The sequence below is a fragment of the Triticum dicoccoides genome, chromosome 3A (genome assembly GCF_002162155.2).
Source record: "Triticum dicoccoides isolate Atlit2015 ecotype Zavitan chromosome 3A, WEW_v2.0, whole genome shotgun sequence".
Lineage (NCBI taxonomy): Eukaryota > Viridiplantae > Streptophyta > Magnoliopsida > Poales > Poaceae > Triticum > Triticum dicoccoides.
Window position 1 is genome coordinate 172305673 of NC_041384.1, and position 18481 is coordinate 172324153.

The 18481-nt window shown below is 45.6% G+C and overlaps 1 protein-coding gene across 1 annotated transcript; it reads right to left on the bottom strand.

The window, feature by feature from the left end:
* Positions 1 to 10643: 10643 nt before the first annotated feature.
* LOC119267746 (probable receptor-like protein kinase At5g18500) lies at positions 10644 to 17649 on the bottom strand. Its single transcript, XM_037549184.1, has 8 exons — positions 17209 to 17649; positions 13647 to 14340; positions 13418 to 13522; positions 13073 to 13195; positions 12613 to 12783; positions 12401 to 12530; positions 11278 to 11487; positions 10644 to 11062 (listed from the first exon to the last, which is right to left on the bottom strand). Exons 2-8 carry the CDS (start codon positions 14315 to 14317, stop codon positions 10934 to 10936), a joined length of 1539 nt encoding a protein of 512 aa, XP_037405081.1. The 5' UTR covers positions 14318 to 14340; positions 17209 to 17649; the 3' UTR covers positions 10644 to 10933.
* Positions 17650 to 18481: the final 832 nt, after the last annotated feature.

Consider the following 18481-nt stretch of genomic DNA (forward strand, 5'->3'; position numbering starts at 1 on the left):
TTTAATAGTTAAAATTTGAATTCTTTGAAATTTGTGTGAATCACAAGTTTGTGATTAACTTTACTAAAAAATGAACATAGATGCACCTATAGAGAAAATTCGACCTAAATTCATAGTTTTCAAGTGAACTCTGAAAAAGTTGGCATAGCATACTCGTCTGTTACAAATTTGGCATGGTATCATCATAATAGTTGCGGGAGAAAGTCTTCACTTTTTCTTTGCTTGTGTCATTTGCTTATTGCGCCGTAACCATGGATAATCTTCATCATTTATCAGGATGCTTGGGTCAGCCTTGACATTGAAGGGAGGAATTTCATGAAACTTTTCATAATCTTTAGACATGTTTGTCTTGCCCTCCACTCCCAGGATGTCCCTTTTTCCTGAAAGAACTATGTGGCGCTTTGGCTCATCGTATGATGTATTTGTTTCCTTATCTTTTCTTTTTATCGATCTGGTAGACATGTCCTTCACATAGATAACCTGTGCCACATCATTGGCTAGGACGAACGGTTCGTCAGTGTACCCAAGATTTTTCAGATCGACTGTTGTCATTCCGTACTGTGGGTCTACATGTACCCCGTCTCCTGACAGATTGACCCATTTGCACTTAAACAAAGGGACCTTAAAATCTTTGTCCGTAGTCAAGTTCCCATATGTCCACTATGTAACCATAATATGTGTCTTTTCCCTTCTCGGTTGTTGCATCAAAGCGGACACCGCTATTTTGGTTGGTGCTCTTTTGATCTTGGTCAATCGTGTAAAATGTATTCCCATTTATCTCGTATCCTTTGTAAATCAATACAGTCATAGATGGTCCCCTGGACAACAAGTACAACTCATCACAAACAGTGTTGTCACCTCTGAGACGTGCTTCCAACCAACTACTGAAAGTCCTAATGTGTTCACATGTAATCCAGTCGTCGCACTGCTCCGGGTGTTTAGAGCGCAGACTGTTCTTGTGTTCATCGACATACGGGGTCACCAAGGTAGAGTTCTGTAGAACTGTGTAGTGTGCTTGAGACCAAGAATGCTCGTCCCTGCATATTATTGAGTCTGCTCCTAGCGTGCCTTTTCCAGTCAGTCTCCCCTCATACCGCGATTTAGGGAGACCTATCTTCTTAAGGCCAAGAATGAAGTCAACACAAAACCCGATGACATCCTCTGTTTGATGGCCCATGGAGATGCTTCCTTCTGGCCTAGCGCGGTTACGGACATATTTCTTTAGGACTCCCATGAACCTCTCAAAGGGGAACATATTGTGTAGAAATACGGGCACTAGAATGACAATCTCGTCGACTAGATGAACTAGGACATACGTCATGATATTGAAGAAGGATGGTGGGAACACCAGCTCGAAACTGACAAGACATTGCGCCACATCACTCCTTAGCCTTGGTCGATTTCTGGATCGATCACCTTCTGAGAGATTGCATTGAGGAATGCACATAGCTTCACAATGGCTAATCGGACATTTTCCGGTAGAAGCCCCCTCAATGCAACCGGAAGTAGTTGCGTCATAATCACGTGGCAGTCATGAGACTTTAGGTTCTGGAACTTTTTCTCTGGCATATTTATTATTCCCTTTATATTCGACGAGAAGCCAGTCGGGACCTTCATACTGAGCAGGCATTCAAAGAAGATTTTTTTCTCTTCTTTCGTAAGAGCGTAGCTGGCAGGACCTTCATACTGCTTCGGAGGCATGCCGTCTTTTTCGTGCAAACGTTGCAGGTCCTCCCGTGCCTCAGGTGTATCTTTTGTCTTTCCGTACACGCCCAAGAAGCCTAGCAGGTTCACGCAAAGGTTCTTCGTCACGTGCATCACGTCGATTGAAGAGCGGACCTCTAGGTCTTTCCAGTAGGGTAGGTCCCAAAATATAGATTTCTTCTTCCACATGGGTGCGTGTCCCTCAGCGTCATTCGGAACAGCTAGTGCGCCGGGACCCTTTCCAAAGATTACGTGTAAATCATTGACCATAGCAAGTATGTGATCACCGGTACGCATGGCGGGCTTCTTCCGGTGATCTGCCTCGCCTTTGAAATGCTTGCCTTTCTTTTGACATTGATGGTTGGTCAGAAGAAATCGACGATGGCCCAGGTACACATTCCTCCTTCATTTGTCCAGGTATATACTTTCAGTGTCATCTAAACAGTGTGTGCATGCGTGGTATCCTTTGTTTGTTTGTCCTGAAAGGTTACTGAGAGCAGGCCAATCGTTCATGGTCACGAACAGCAACGCCTTTAGGTTAAATTCCTCTTGTCTGTGCTCATCCCACGTACGTACACTGTTTCCATTCCACAACTGTAAAAGTTCTTCAACTAATGGCTTTAGGTACACATCAATGTCGTTGCCGGGTTGCTTAGGGCCTTGGATGAGAACTGGCATCATAATGAACTTCCGCTTCATGCACATCCAAGGAGGAAGGTTATACATACATAGAGTCACAGACCAGGTGCTGTGATTGCTGCTCTGCTCCCCGAAAGGATTAATGCCATCCGCGCTTAAAGCAAACCATACGTTCCTTGGGTCCTTTGCAAGCTCATCCCAGTACTTTCTCACGATTTTTCTCCACTGCGACCCGTCAGGGGGTGCTCTCAACTTCCCGTCTTTCTTACGGTCCTCACTGTGCCATCGCATCGACTTGGCATGCTTTCCGTTTTTGAACAGACGTTTCAACCGTGGTATTATAGGAGCATACCACATCACCTTCGCAGGAACCCTCTTCCTGTGGGGCTCACCGTGAACATCACCAGGGTCATCTCGTCTGATCTTATACCGCAATGCACCGCATATCGGGCATGCGTTCAGATCCTTGTATGCACCGCGGTATAGGATGCAGTCATTAGTGCATGCATGTATCTTCTCCACCTCCAATCCTAGAGGGCATACGACCTTCTTTGCTGCGTATGTACTGTCGGGCAATTCGTTATCCTTTGGAAGCTTCTTCTTCAATATTTTCAGTAGCTTCTCAAATCCTTTGTCAGGCACAGCATTCTCTGCCTTCCACTGCAGCAATTTCAGTACGGTACCGAGCTTTGTGTTGCCATCTTCGCAATTGGGGTACACCCCTTTTTGTGATCCTCTAACATGCGATCGAACTTCAGCTTCTCCTTTTGACTTTCGCATTGCGTCCTTGCATCGACAATGACCCGGCGGAGATCATCATCATCGGGCACATCGTCTAGTTCCTCTTGATCTTCAGCAGCTTCACCCATTGCAGCATCATTGGGCACATCGTCTGGTTCCTCTTGATCTTCACCAGCTCCCCCCGTTGCAGCATCACGGTATTCAGGGGGCACATAGTTGTCATCGTACTCTTCTTCTTCGTCGTCTTCCATCATAACCCCTATTTCTCCGTGCCTCGTCCAAACATTATAGTGTGGCATGAAACCCTTGTAAAGCAGGTGGGTGTGAAGGATTTTCCGGTTAGAGTAAGACACCGTATTCCCACATTTAGTGCATGGTGACAACACATAAAATCATTCTGCTTGTTTGCCTCAGCCGCATCGAGAAACTCTTGCATGCCCTTAATGTACTCGGAGGTGTGTCTGTCACCGTACATCCATTGTCGGTTCATCTGCGTGCATTATATATAATTAAGTGTCCAAATTAATAGAAGTTCATCATCCCACTAAAACCAAAGTACATACATAGTTCTCATCTAACAACATATAGCTCTTCAGAGCATCTAATTAATTAAATCATACATTAAAACTATGTAAAACATTTAAATGCGAAAACAAAGGCGATCATAATCGTAACCAAGGTAACAATTGATCCAACGGCATAATGATACCAAGCCTCGGTATGAATGGCATATTTTCTAATCTTTCTAATCTTCAAGCGCATTGCATCCATCTTGATCTTGTGGTCATCGGCGACATCCGCCACATGCAAGTCCAATATCATCTTCTCCTCCTCAATTTTTTTTTATTTTTTCCTTCAAGAAATTGTTTTCTTCTTCAACTAAATTTAACCTCTCGACAATAGGGTCGGTTGGAATTTCCGGTTCACATACATCCTAGATAAATAAAATCTATGTCACGTTGGTCCGCATAATTTTCCTAAACAATAAATGAACCAATAGTTATAAAGATAATATATATACCACATCCGAATCATAGACAGGACGAGGGCCGACGGGGGCGGATACCAAAACCATCGCACTATATAAGATGCAATAATAAAAGTAAGAAAATGATACAAGTATCTATCTAAACATACAAGTAAGAATATTTTTCCTTTTAGAAAGAAGATAAGAACAAGAGGCTCACCACGGTGGTGTCGGTGATGAGATCGGCGCGGGTGATCGAGGGCGGTGAAGAGGGAGGTGGGGCGTGACAGACCGCTAAATCTAGACAAATCTCGAGGAAAATGGAGCTTTGAGGTCGAGCTTCGAGAGGAGAAAGCTTAACTAGTGTGGCTCGGGCATTTCATCGAACACCTCATGTGCATAGGAGGTGAGCTAGAGCACCACAAACCTCTCCCCTCGCCGGCCAGAGAAAAACAGAGCACTGGGGTGCTCTGCTCGCTGGCGAGGGTATATATAGGCACCTCATTGGTCCCGGTTCGTGGCATGAACCGGGACTAAAGGGCAGCCTTTGGTCCCGGTTCAGGCCACCAACCGGGACCAATGGTGATGGGCCAGGAGCCAGGCCCATTGGTTCCGGTTCGTCCCACCAATCGGGACCAAAAGGTTCAGACGAACCGGGACCAATGGCCCACGTGGCCCGGCCGGCCCCCTGGGCTCACGAACCGGGTCCAATGCCTCCATTGGTCCCGGTTCTGGACTGAACCGGGACTAATGGGCTGACCCGGCCTGGACCATTGCCCCATTTTCTACTAGTGAGCTCATAAAATCACCCATCACCATAACAGTTGTAATAAATTAAATTTAAGTTAATTGAAGCTCTAGGCCCACAAGAACACGTGGAACTCACCTATTTGCTCTGCACAATAATTCCTGCTGGGAACCCAGCAGGTGAGCCGAACCCGGCCCAGCCAACCACAGCTGCCCACTGCGTCAAGGGGATGCAGGTGTGACATGCTGGAAGTAGACCTGAAACGGATTATTGTGTTCCATATTCGCCGTAATTAGTACTCCCTCCGTCCGGAAATACTTGTCATTAAAATAGACAAAAAGGAATGTATCTAGAACTAAAATACGTCTAGATACATCTCCTTTTATCCATTTTGATGACAAGTATTTCTGAACGGAGGGAGTACTACTATCTATCTATGCTAAATCGGCGCAGACAAGAGTGTTAGAGGCACATTGCTTATTGTTACAACAAGGAACCATTTTCTTGAGTACGTAATTAGCAGTGACAGTGAGGACTTACCATATTTTTATGTTGTGGCAAACAGATGGCTGCCGTGGTTGCCCTGTGCGTGCAGTACGAGGCGGATTTCCGGCCAAACATGAGCATCGTCGTCAAGGCTCTGGCCCCGCTGCTGCACACCCGGCCAAGCAACCCATCTGCCGGCTCAGCCACCGCGCGCGCATGCAGTGGGCTGCTGTTGTACATGTGTGGTGAGGTGAGGTGAGGTTTGGTGTGGTGGGATCTCATTTTCTTCCTCCCTGTTAGAGACCAACAGAGCTACGGCTTCTAGACAACTTGGTGTACAAGTTGTATTACCTCCGAATAGATAGGTTTCCATCCAATGGACTCCCTGTAATTGTAAATCTTCCCTGTAATATATATATATATATATATATATATATATATATATATATATATATATATGAGAGGTGCGCCGTGGCTAGGCTCAAGCCGCCCGGTATTTTCCTATTTACATGGTATCAGGCAGTCCGATCCTCTCCCTCTAAACTCCCGTCGCTGCAAGTTCCTGCGCCCCATCTATACCCTAGCAGCCGGCGCCTTCTTCCTCTAGTCGCCGCTGCCATCTAGCTCCGCCACCCCAGCTCTTCCTCCTACCATGGCAACTGCCGATGATCTCAAGAAGCTTGAGGAGGAACTCAAGAACCGCGAGTCCATCATCCGGACCCGCGAGGATGAACTACAACGCCAAGCTGAAGAACGGGGGAAGGCTGTCGTCCTCCCTGCGGCCTCCACGTACGCCGCTTCCATCAAGACCTTCGTCCCCATCACCCTTGATCTCCACGACTCCAACTACGCCAAGTGGCGTGAGCTATTCCTCGTCGCTCTTGGTCGCTACGGTCTCTCCAATCATGTTCTCTCAGAGAATACCCCAACGGACACCTCCCACACCTCTGATTGGGGTCGCGATGACTTCACTGTCCTCTCATGGATTTATGGATCGATTTCTCTCGAGCTCTTCGGCGTCATCATGAAACCAGGTTCCACCGCAAAGCAAGTTTGGGACGCCATCGCCAACCTATTCCGAGACAACAAGAAGAGTCGTGCTCTGGCTCTCGATGCAGAATTTCGCAACACAACTCAAGGGGACATGACGATCTCCGCCTATTGTGCCAAGCTTAAGACTCTCTCTGATGCACTTGATGATGTCGAGCAGCCGGTCACCGACGAGACCCTCGTGCTGACCTTGCTTCGCGGCCTCAACGAACAGTACTCACACCTGCGTTCGTTCCTTCCGTTCCAAGTGCCGTTTCCATCCTTCCTTCAGACACGGTCCGCGCTTGTTCTTGAGGAAGCCCAGAAAAAGACCGATGCAAAGAATTCTGCCTCCACTGCTCTTTGGGCCAGCGGCAACAGTGTGCTTCCCGGCGCTGGTGGCGAACGCACTCCACCGCCGAACGATGGGCGCTCCTTCTCCACTGATCGCCGCGGCCCAGCACCACTACCTTCTCCAGGAGGCCGCGGAGGAAGCAATAGTGGCCGCGGCCGTGGCCGTGGCGGGCGTGGTCGTCGCGATACACCATGGATGTACAATCCATGGACTGGACAGCCGACGCGTCTCCATCAGCAACAGATGCCGTCGCCTCATTATCATCAACCACCAGCATCGTCGCCCACTTGGTCGCCTCGTCCATGGCGCCCTACAGCTCCTGGGGTACTCGGTCCACGCCCTACCACACCGTCCCCACAAGCGTATGCAACATATGGTCATGGTCCTGCGGCTCCTTACAACCCTCCAGCGCATTACAACAACTTCCAGCAACATGTAGACCCAGCGCTCCTCACCGCGCTCAACAACATGCAGCTCCCCGGCAACCAGGAGTGGTTCATGGACTCCGGCGCATCGTCCCATATGGCATCTGATCCTGGTATACTTTCCTCATTTATCCCTTCCAATGCTCATACAGTCACTGTTGGTAACGGTGCATCTCTCCCTATTTCTCATATTGGTTCTCACATTATACCCTCTCTGTCCAACCCTCTCTACTTAAATCATGTCCTTGTTGTTCCCCACATTATCAAAAATCTTCTCTCTGTCCGCAAACTCACTACTGACAATTATGTTTCCATCAAGTTTGATCCTTGGGGTTTTTCTATGAAGGCACTTCCTACTCGGACCGAGATACTTCGATGCAATAGCTCCGGACCCCTCTACTCTGTTTGCCCACCTCCATCGGCCGAAGCACACGTCGCCACCGTCTCTCCGGACCTCTGGCATCGTCGTTTGGGTCATCCCGGTCATCACACAATGAAGCGTCTCCATCATCACCAACATATTCCATCTCCTAAAGTCACTACGTCTCTTTGTCATGCATGTCAACTTGGGCGCCATGTTAGATTGCCCTTTTATCCATCTACTTCATATACTGTCAAACCTTTTGAGTTACTACATTGCGATCTTTGGACCTCTCCTGTACCCAGCACGTCTGGTTTCTTATATTATCTTGTCATAGTTGATGATTACACTCATTATTTTTGGACTTTTCCTCTACGTAAAAAATCAGATGTCTATACCACGTTTCTCATCTTTCATGCTTATGCCCGCACCCAATTTGATCTACCCATTATGGCTGTCCAATGTGACAATGGTCGAGAATTCGATAACACAAAGGTCGACTCGTTCTGTGCTTCCCATGGAATCATCTTTCGTTTTTCTTGTCCCTATACTTCTCAACAAAACAGCAAGGCCATACGAGCTATCCGCACCACCAACAATGTCATTCGCACCCTCTTAATTCAAGCCTCTCTCCCACCATCTTTTTGGGCCGAAGCTCTCCACACATCCACTTTTCTCATTAATATTCGACCCACCTCTTCTACAAAATTCCTCACGCCGTATACACTACTCTTAGGTTCTCCACCACCGTATGATCGTCTTCGTGTTTTCGGTTGCCTATGTTATCCCAATACTACCTCCACCTCCGCTAATAAACTCTCCCCACGTTCTACTAAATGTATTTTTCTTGGCTACCCTTCTAGACACAAAGGATACCGTTGTCTTGATCTAACTACCCGTCGCATCATCATCTCTCGTCACGTAGTTTTCGACGAGTCCACCTTTCCCTATGAACCAACCCCATCTCCCTCTCCACCCCGTTGCACCGAAATATTTGACCCACCTTTAGATCCACTCGTTGTGCATGTCACCCGACCCGTTGTGCATGCACCTACTCCACCCGCACCCAACATGCATGCACCCCCTTCATCTCCACTCGCTATGCATGCACCCATACCAACCCCTCCCGGATCCCCATTAACTTTCCCGAGCCCACCTCGTACACCCACGCCCACGTCCTCTCAGCACACACCCACGCCCGCGGTCTGTACACCTCCACCCGCAGCACCCCCTCCTCCTCCTGCACCACTCCACCGTACGCGTGCTACCACCGGTCGTCTTCCCCCACCTATCGATCGTCTAAACCTCTCGGCCATAGCCTCTTCACCTCTGCCCTATAACTACCTTATAGCGTTACGTGATCCCAATTGGCGCCAAGCCATGCAAGAGGAGTTTGATGCTCTTATCCACAATAAAACATGGACCTTGGTACCTGCACCCTCCGGTGCAAATATTGTGACTGGAAAGTGGATCTTCCGTCACAAATTTCATGCCGATGGCTCTCTCTCTCGTCACAAAGCACGTTGGGTAGTTCGTGGCTTCTCCCAACAACAGGGTGTCGATTTCGATGAAACATTTAGTCCTGTCGTCAAACCAGCCACCATTCGCATAGTTCTATCTCTAGCCATCTCACAGTCTTGGCCTATCCATCAACTTGACGTAAAAAATGCCTTCCTTCATGGTCACCTTGATGAGGTTGTCTATAGTCAGCAACCCTCTGGGTTTGTTGATCCTCGTTATCCTAATCATGTTTGTCGTCTCCTCAAATCTTTATATGGTCTTAAACAGGCACCTCGTGCCTGGTTCCAACGCTTTGCGTCCTTTGCACGTTCCATAGGTTTCGTTGAATCCAAATCAGACGCTTCTCTCTTTATCCTACATCAAGGTACTTCCATGGCATATCTTCTTCTCTATGTCGATGATATAATTCTCACCGCTTCCTCCTTATCCTTTCTCACTACTATCACTACCTCCATGGCTCGTGAGTTTGCCATGAAGGACCTAGGTCCTCTTCATCATTTTGTTGGTATTTCGGTCACTCGTTCACCTACTGGTCTTCATCTCTCTCAACGGCAATACATCCTTGATATTTTATCTCGTGCTGGCATGCGTGACTGTCACCCGGTCACTACTCCTATCGACACTAAAGCTAAGCTCCCTTCCTCTCTTGGTACTTCGGTCCAAGATCCATCTCTATATCGTAGCCTTGCCGGTGCACTTCAGTATGCCATTCTAACTCGACCAGATATTGCTTACGCCGTCCAGCAAGTATGTCTTCATATGCATGACCCTCGTGAACCTCACTTTTCTCTCATCAAACGTATCCTTCGCTATTTGAATGGCACCCTCGATCATGGTCTCTCCTTACACCGCACTTCTTCACACTCACTTACCGCTTACTCAGATGCCGATTGGGCTGGATGTCCGGATACCCGTCGTTCCACTTCTGGCTTTTGTATGTATCTTGGAGACAATCTGATCTCCTGGTCATCACGTCGACAGACGACAGTCTCTCGTTCTAGTGCAGAGGCTGAATATCGAGCAGTTGCTGCGGCTGTCGCTGAGTCCTGCTGGGTTCGGCAATTATTACAGGAGCTCCACAAGCCTATCTCGAGTGCTACTATCGTATATTGTGACAATGTAAGTGCAGTCTACTTGTCTGCTAACCCGGTTCAACATCGTCGTACCAAACATATCGAGTTGGACATTCATTTTGTTCGAGAGAAGGTAGCACTTGGAGCAGTTCGTGTTCTACATGTTCCCTCAACATTGCAATTTGCGGACATCTTCACGAAAGGTTTACCGACAGCTCTATTCCGAGATTTTTGCTCCAGTCTTCAGGTCACTATCATTCCCGGTTCAGACTGCAGGGGCGTGTTAGAGACCAACAGAGCTACGGCTTCTAGACAACTTGGTGTACAAGTTGTATTACCTCCGAATAGATAGGTTTCCATCCAATGGACTCCCTGTAATTGTAAATCTTCCCTGTAATATATGTATATGAGAGGTGCGCCGTGGCTAGGCTCAAGCCGCCCGGTATTTTCCTATTTACACTCCCTTGGTGGGGGCTCGTGCTGTTGTACGTTGGGCAGGTGTGGTGGCCTCTCGACCTCTCCTAGCGAGCAAAGCAATGGACGATGTGCTTCTTGCTTGGTCACTCTTTGCCTTTTCATGAAATGAAATGCCTATTTGAGAAGAGGACGGACAACAACTTTCCATTAAATTCACACAAGACACTCTCTTGTGCCAGTACTCATGAGCCTACAACTGTACACGGCACTGTTAACAACTTACAGCAGCACATCATCGTCAACAACTGGTGTAGGTACAAATAAATTGTTAGGTAGTAGAAAACGAATAGCCTCTACAAATAAATCATACATAAAAATGTTACAACCGTCACGTTTTTCATCAGCCCTTTTGTGGTCAAAGCTTCCATCGTTACTAGCTTGTTGGAGAAATGTGAGTGCTTGTGTGCTCATTTGGAAGATGATGCTCTGCTCCTGCTCGGTTTGGAATCTGGGTTGTCACTCTTGTCCGTGTCGGAGTTCTCCCGTTGGGAGTCCATTTCGGTGCTCCCCCCGCGGTTATGCCTCGATCTCCTGTCCTGCTCACATCATTTTTTCTGCTTTCAGTATTATCATAATCAATCAATGGTCAACATATATGAGAACAAGTGTGAGTTCATTGAATGAATGGTTCCATCCCACCACACATTCACATGAAATGTATCGAAAAAAACAATTAAAAGTAACAAGAATACATGCATGACATAAACAAGGATGAAATTGCTTTTTTTATCTTTCAAAAAACATTACGTACCACACGAGGAATTGGGTCATCTGACTCCAGCATCCGCACAACTTGACCCATCTTCGGTCTCTTTTCTGAATCCGGATCCACGCACCTCAAAGCTGTTAGAAGTGCACGCTTGAGAACCCTTGTCGAAGGCCGTGTCTCTATGGTGGGATCCACCACCTCCTCTGAACGCCTGCTAGCAACCATCATTTTTAACCAGTCAACCAGATTTACCTGCAAACGACACAAAATCATGTGTTAGTTGGAATATCGCAAGGAATGACCCCCTGATTTCACTGAAGAGACAATGCAAGACACTACGCATCACATGAAAGATATTTATGAGCAATGTATTTTTATAATTCAATGTGGTCAATAGTATTCTATCCTACAAGTGATCAAGTTATGCCCTCTTCAGACCACAACATAGACGGACAAGCGTGCACACTGCAACACGTGCACACAACGCATGCGAGTGTGCCCTAGCACATGCCTAGAAATTTACAAAGGCTGAGGATTAATTCGCAGCCTTTAACATGGGAGGAGTCCGTTAAGAGAGATCTGAAGGATTGGAGTATCACCAAAGAGCTAGCTATGGACAGAGGTGCGTGGAAGCTTGCAATCCACGTGCCAGAGCCATGAGTTGGTTGCGAGATCTTATGGGTTTCACCTCTAGCCTACCCCAACTTGTTTGGGACTAAAGGCTTTGTTGTTGTTGTTGTTGTTGTTGTTGAGGATTAATTCGCAACCTCATGGTGCATAAAGATGTACTGTCAAGGCTCTGAATGACCAAGTTATGCTATTTATGCATAGATGAACACTATCAAGTTAACAAGGGTGTAAACTGGTAAATGATAATATGTACTCCCTCCGTCCGCGAACAAGTGTACTTCTACCTTTTGTCTTAAGTCGAAGTTTTCAAATTTTGACCAACTTTATACAAAAGAGTACTAGCATATATAACATCAAATTGGTATATTATGAAAGTACATTTCACAACGAATCTAGTGACACTAATTTAGTGCCACAAATGCTGCTTGAGATAAGAAGCATCCTAATGTTACCGTCCTAATGATATCTTGCCACTTGATGGTATTAAAAACAAGCAGAATGCATCTAACAAACAGTTTTGACAACTCACAAATACCTCATTTGCCGGGCGACCATAGTCAACAGGATCCCTCCCTGTAATTGCCTCTAGAATAACAACTCCAAAGCTGTAAATGTCACTTTTCTCATTCAACAGTCCAGTGTTCGCATATTCTGGTGCCACATAGCTGCAATGAGTAAATGCAGCACATTATTAACTATCACTAACATAGTGTAACTGTACTCTAGCTCATTAGTTGCCCAACATACCCAAAGGTTCCCATAACCCGAGTAGTTACATGACTCTTGCCGGCACCAAGAAGCTTGGCTAAACCAAAATCTGATACTTTAGCGTCAAAATCATCATCAATCAAAATATTGCTGGATTTGATATCACGGTGCACGACTTTCGGTTCAATTGCCTCATGCAAGTAAGCAAGCCTGCAATGAATTGAATGAAAGTATTTACATGGTTAATTCGGAGGAGAAAAATATTGAATTAAATTGTTACACAAGATAGACATGGTATTAGGAATTCATTCAGCTTAAGCCTCACTTCCATCGTGAATGACAATATGTTATAGAGCAATTACTATTTAATGTAGAATTAGCTCCAGGTAGAAATATGATGCAATTTCGGGACCTTTATGATTGCATTATCCAATTGGCAAGATAAAGAATAAATGACACGGCATTAGCAGAAAGAAAGGACATTTCAGGGAGAACTCACGCTTTAGCTGTCCCTAGAAGAATCTTTATGCGGGCCTCCCATGTAAGGGAGCCCCGGTGACTCATAGCTCCATGAAGCCATTGCTCTAGGTTTCCATTGTTCACATATTCATAGACAAGTATCCTGAAAAGGTCACTTGAAGTAAGGAATGATGCAACAGAATTCCATACAATCATTGCAGTTAAACGAGTTTTATTTTTCTGCAGAGCATTGAAGGTCAAGAATAAAATGATTTGCTTGGTAATACATGTACCAAGGATATGTTTTTCTCTTGTAAATGCGATATGTGACCAATGATAATAGAGATATAACAGGAATATGACAGTGAAATACAGTACAAAGTACCTCTGAGTACCCTCCACACAGTAACCAAGAAGACGGACTAAGTTCTTGTGGCGAACATGACCAATAGCCTCAACTTCTACTCTGAATTCCTTCTCAGCTTGCCCTCTACAAGATCAAATAACATCATTTGATAAAAATAAATTCAATATAAAGCAGGATGTTCTGTTACGGAGGAACATATATGGGCAGTGTAAACAGGCAGGCCTAATTGTGATAAGGCAATTCTTACAGGTTATTGAGAAGCTTTTTGACAGCAACAGGAGTGCCATTGACGATCTCACCACGATAAACTACACCATATCCACCCTCACCAATAATGTTATCCTTGGAAAAACGGTTAGTGGCAAGTTCCAAATCCCTCAAAGTAAACCAATGACCCCAGCCAAGGTAGGAGAACTCTGGCAAGCCAACCAAAGGTGAAGGGGCGGTTATTCCATGAGTTGAAGCTTGACGAAAAGTTCCCGACCCTCCTTCTTCAGCTGATTGAAAGCCTGCATCCTTGTCCATGTAACGGAATGACCCTGAGTGGCTCTCATCCCCACGTCTCGATTTGCTTACACCCAAATGGACCATGACCTTGTCTGATTCCCGGTCACCAGGCTTGTCTTGGATCGTTAGCAGGACTCCGTCATGCGCCCCAAAGTCAGTTGCAGGGACTTGCTCCACCCTCACTTCCTTGATTTCCTTGGATATGGCAGGGATTTGGGTGACTGGGATATTTGCAGATGCTCGTCTGGTCCTCTTCCTACTCCGCATAGTGAGCCAGACAGTTAAAAAGAAGATGACCGCCATGAACACTCCCAAGGCAATGCATACAACCTCCCATACTTTGAGATGCAAGGGGCCAGTTGGCCGGGAGAGATGATCTTGCAGAGTAGGGGATGACGAAGGCGCCTCCATAGTGGACTACCAGTGTCCTGATCCTACATACAAGCAAAACTGTTAGGTACCCATGTTGCACAGCTCCACAGATCAGACATTGCAGCTAATTAAACGCAACTGTGAGCATCTACGTCCACGGTACAAGCCCATAAAGAATGACGGATTCCCGAATTAAATTGCGGTAATTAAGACATGATCTTGGGCTGGAAGGGAATCAAGGGCAAGGTGTTACTCTGAGGCTGAACAAGGGGAATAAATTCCCACGATGGCGACCGATCGCAGCACCGACACATACACGTACAGGGATCGACAGCTAGCGCATTTAATTTCCCTCAGGCTTTGTTTGGTTGCAAGGGAAGGAAAACCCAGGGTAGCAAACCCATGTGGGGAATTTTCACGGGCACAAAGGACCCCCTTCTCCCGTGGGGATGATCTCCCCCTTTCCCTTTGGTTGTTTGGCAATAGGCAACAGGGGGTTTGCTCCAGGCACACAAACAAGTCCGAATTCAGTATGAAAACAATAATTTTGCAAATATTGCAGCTAGTAACGATCTATCACTGCAATCAAGTTGTTTTCTGGACTATTTTCATATGCCACTAGTAATATTGCAGCCAGGTATATGTACTAGAACAAGAGCAACCATTGTAAATAAGAGCATCACTGCTCAACAAGTTCTGAATTTTAGAACTGCAAGGTGAACACAAATTGGAATGAATCAATATTGTCTATCAGAAATGCTGATGCAAATGCAAGAACTGCAGGGTTGTCCTGGACCTATGTCTTAGAACAAAAAAAACTAAAATATAACATCATCATGTCCGGGGTGGTGAGACTTCTGAACAGGCAAGCTGAAAGGCAATGGTCACTCCTGGCTTTTCTCCACTGCACATCGGTTGGGAACCGCAGCTCGACGTTTCCCAAATTACAAGAAACAATTAGGAAGTCAACGGCAGTTTCAGAATACAACAATTTGGTAAACTGCTTCATACTACAACAGTTTTGGAACATTGTTTTCAAGCATAAATAGGTTTGCATAAAGAGATGATGGTAAGACTAGTGTAAAGGCTCACCATTCTAGTTAGTCATGTACTCAAGCAACAAGTTGATGCTATTTGGGATAAACTGGAGCAATACTACTAAAGTAATATTACAAAAGAAAATGGTTTCTTCAAGCGTCGTTGTGATTTACAAACAAATGATTCTGTTGGGATGCATTTGGTATATGGTTTCTCATGAATTTAAACGGGAAACTCTTCATTACTTCTGATCATCAGAGTGGAATTTCATTATTGCACCATGAACTGTGCAAGTACAGATTCAACTTGTCCCTAAATCGTACCAATTTTTTTTGACCAAGATAAGCTATCAGATTGTGATTTTTCGGAGCAAGTTTACTAGCAGAAGCAAAATATATCAAATGCTATTTTCATCATGCAAGGCTGACCAGTACAAGAAAACCAAAACTCCTAGCAGATGATAAGAAACTGTAAGTACAGAACGAGCAATGAAGAACTCTCACACCTTATGAGTTTTTCACAAGCGATTAACATGCAAACGGCAAAACCCTCATGTGTGTATATGTGATTCACACTGACAAAGGAGCTTCACAAAAGCAACTACCAACCTGTTATAATTCTATCACCACCAGAACAAGTGAACAACTGACATGAGAACTTCACCGTTTTTTTGTAGAATTGGATAACCATAATCCATAATCCCAGTGAAATAGTCTGAGGAATGAACACTGATTGTCGATGGATCACTGAGCTGAATTATGACCAATTAAATGGCCAAAGTTGACCAGATACTTCTGAAAAGGTACTAGATACCCTTTTGCATAAATTACAGAAAAGTCATCCTCATTTTTTATAATAGCATTTAACAAGAGTTAGCGCATTTCCTCTTTTAAATGAGTTTATAAATTGATACTATAATGGAACATTTAGAAGTTTGCTCAAGAAAATGATGTCAGGGCTTGAAAAACAATGTGGCCTTTAACAAAAAAAGAACCTTCCTGTACACAATTCTGCACCAAGTCCAGCACAAGCTGCATCTCGACATCTAGTGCTAGCAAAATTTCAAGAACTTGCTAAAATAGAGAAGATTAAGAAAGAAGCGTCTTGGGCCATATCCAACATAACAGAGCTATGGAGCAGATTCAGGCTGAAATTTTTGGCCAGCATACTGTTGTCTTGCAAACTGAAAATGACGTTAGTGTATATGTTCCATTTGTTCCGAAGACACCATTTAGTTTAAACTAGGTTGATATCATAACAGTGGAAAATGCTTACTAGGTAAATCCCTTGTAAAGAAAATGACAAAGTGCTGACATTTTAGATTCGATCTTCCATTTATCATCTATACCAGTTTTGGTCTAGAAGTCAAAAAGTACTTGAGCAACAAAAATAGGAAAATCTATATCAGAAATGTGAACAGATACGAAGCTCATATTCTTAGCAGGCATCGAACAATAACTACCTATGCGTCTGTGTCATGAATTGTAATCAAGAAGCAACCTACAATTGCTCAACTTAATCAAATAATAGTGATTGGTACAACCTTCATGAGACATTATTTGTAAACTGAGCAGAAGAGGGGCATGCTCACTTCATCCTCGGTGATCAATGATTCGGCTAAAGCACGCGGAAGACGTCAACATCAAACAAATGGGGAATGTAGTTCACTGGCTAATTTAATTTGCAAAGAATAAACTAGTGAGTTGCTGCTGATGCCTTGCAAACTGTTGTTACAACTATAGTCTACACTCATTCAACCCAACACTAATTTTCAAATAAAATCGCTCAATAATCCTGGGCATGAATAAACCAACGAATCAATTGACTTCCCAGAAAATTCAACAAGCAATAGATCTGAATACATTGTAATATGGAGGGGTGGAACCAATTACTTGGAGAGAAGCCACCGGATCTGCTCGGGAAAGGCCGGAAGAGGAGCAGATCCGGAGGGAGGTGGAGGTCGCAGGATGGAGATGACCACCCGAGGCGTCGCTACTGGTGCGAGAGAGAAGAAGATGCGAGCGTCATGAGGCTGAGCCCGCCGCTGCTCACGAGGGAGGTTGCAGGAAGGAGAGGACGTGCTCGCGCCGGAGGGAGGCGGAGGACGTGCTCCCGACGTCGGGAGGTGTGGATTTGACGCCCAGGGAAGTGAGGGGGGTAGGGCTGAAAACCCCCGCCGGCGGGGACAACCAAATGCGTCGGCGGCCTGACCGGGGGCCTCAATGCTTTCAGCAGTGGAGAAAGTGTAGCTGGATCATGGCGTGCGGGCGTTTAACACGTGAAGCAACCTACACCAAACTAGCACCGAGTAGAGTACTAGTGGTAGTGGAGTAGTGGTAATCAAGCAGCTAGGCAAGGTTGGAGAAACATTCACATCCTGTCGCTATGGAGGAAAGGAGGTTGCTTTGTTTTTCAGTTCTTTTCTAGCTCGATTTCTATATTTTACAAAGAATGGTGATAGTTTATCAAGACTTCTCCTAAATAATTGTAGCATTTTTTCCGTTCTTCCGAAAACTTAACCAACTAGAAAAAGCATTCGGCCAGAAAACTCAAAAGGGCGAGAAGAGCCCTCGAGAGCAGCCTCAGATCCAAAATAAGAAACGCAAAAAAGGCGCACCAAACAGAGGCGCATTGTAGCAGCGGGCAAGCAGAGGAACAAGATGAGAGTCCACCTGAGAGATCTCCAGATTTCCTCCTCCGCCTGCCTCTTGGGCAAATTAAACCACAAGGCACGAGTGAAACAGTAGGAGACGGATCGGCCACAGTAGCAGCAGCAGCAGCTACATCACCCGGCCGAGGAAGAAGCAAGGGGACTGACCCTGCCCACGGATGAATCCCGACAAAGCTTAAGACTAAGAGTGGCTTTATTCCTTTAGATTTTGGGGAGGGGCGGGGAAAGAGGGAGGACTGGAGAGAAGGTTGGTAAGTGGTATGTGTGGAACATTTCGCATGCTTGCTTTGCTCTTGCGCTTTTCTTTTGTTTTGTGTATCTCCGAAGAAACTCAAATGGTGGCGAGGTGAGGTGAGTTGCCTGGCTGCAGGCCGCCGCTGGCAGGTGGTGGTAGAAGTAGTGGTTGCCCCACTGTCTTTTTCACTCGATTTGTCCCTTGTTTTACCCAAAAACAATAGCGTTTACCTCTCGAAAGTGCTCCGTTGTTAAATTAG

Coding starts and splice junctions, on each gene's coding strand:
- LOC119267746 (XM_037549184.1), bottom strand. CDS start 14,317: ATGGAGGCGCCTTCGTCATCCCCTACTCTGCAAGATCATCTCTCCCGG. Junction 13,523..13,646: donor AAAAAGCTTCTCAATAACCT/GTAAGAATTGCC, acceptor TTGATCTTGTAG/AGGGCAAGCTGAGAAGGAAT. Junction 13,196..13,417: donor TGTGTGGAGGGTACTCAGAG/GTACTTTGTACT, acceptor TGACCTTTTCAG/GATACTTGTCTATGAATATG.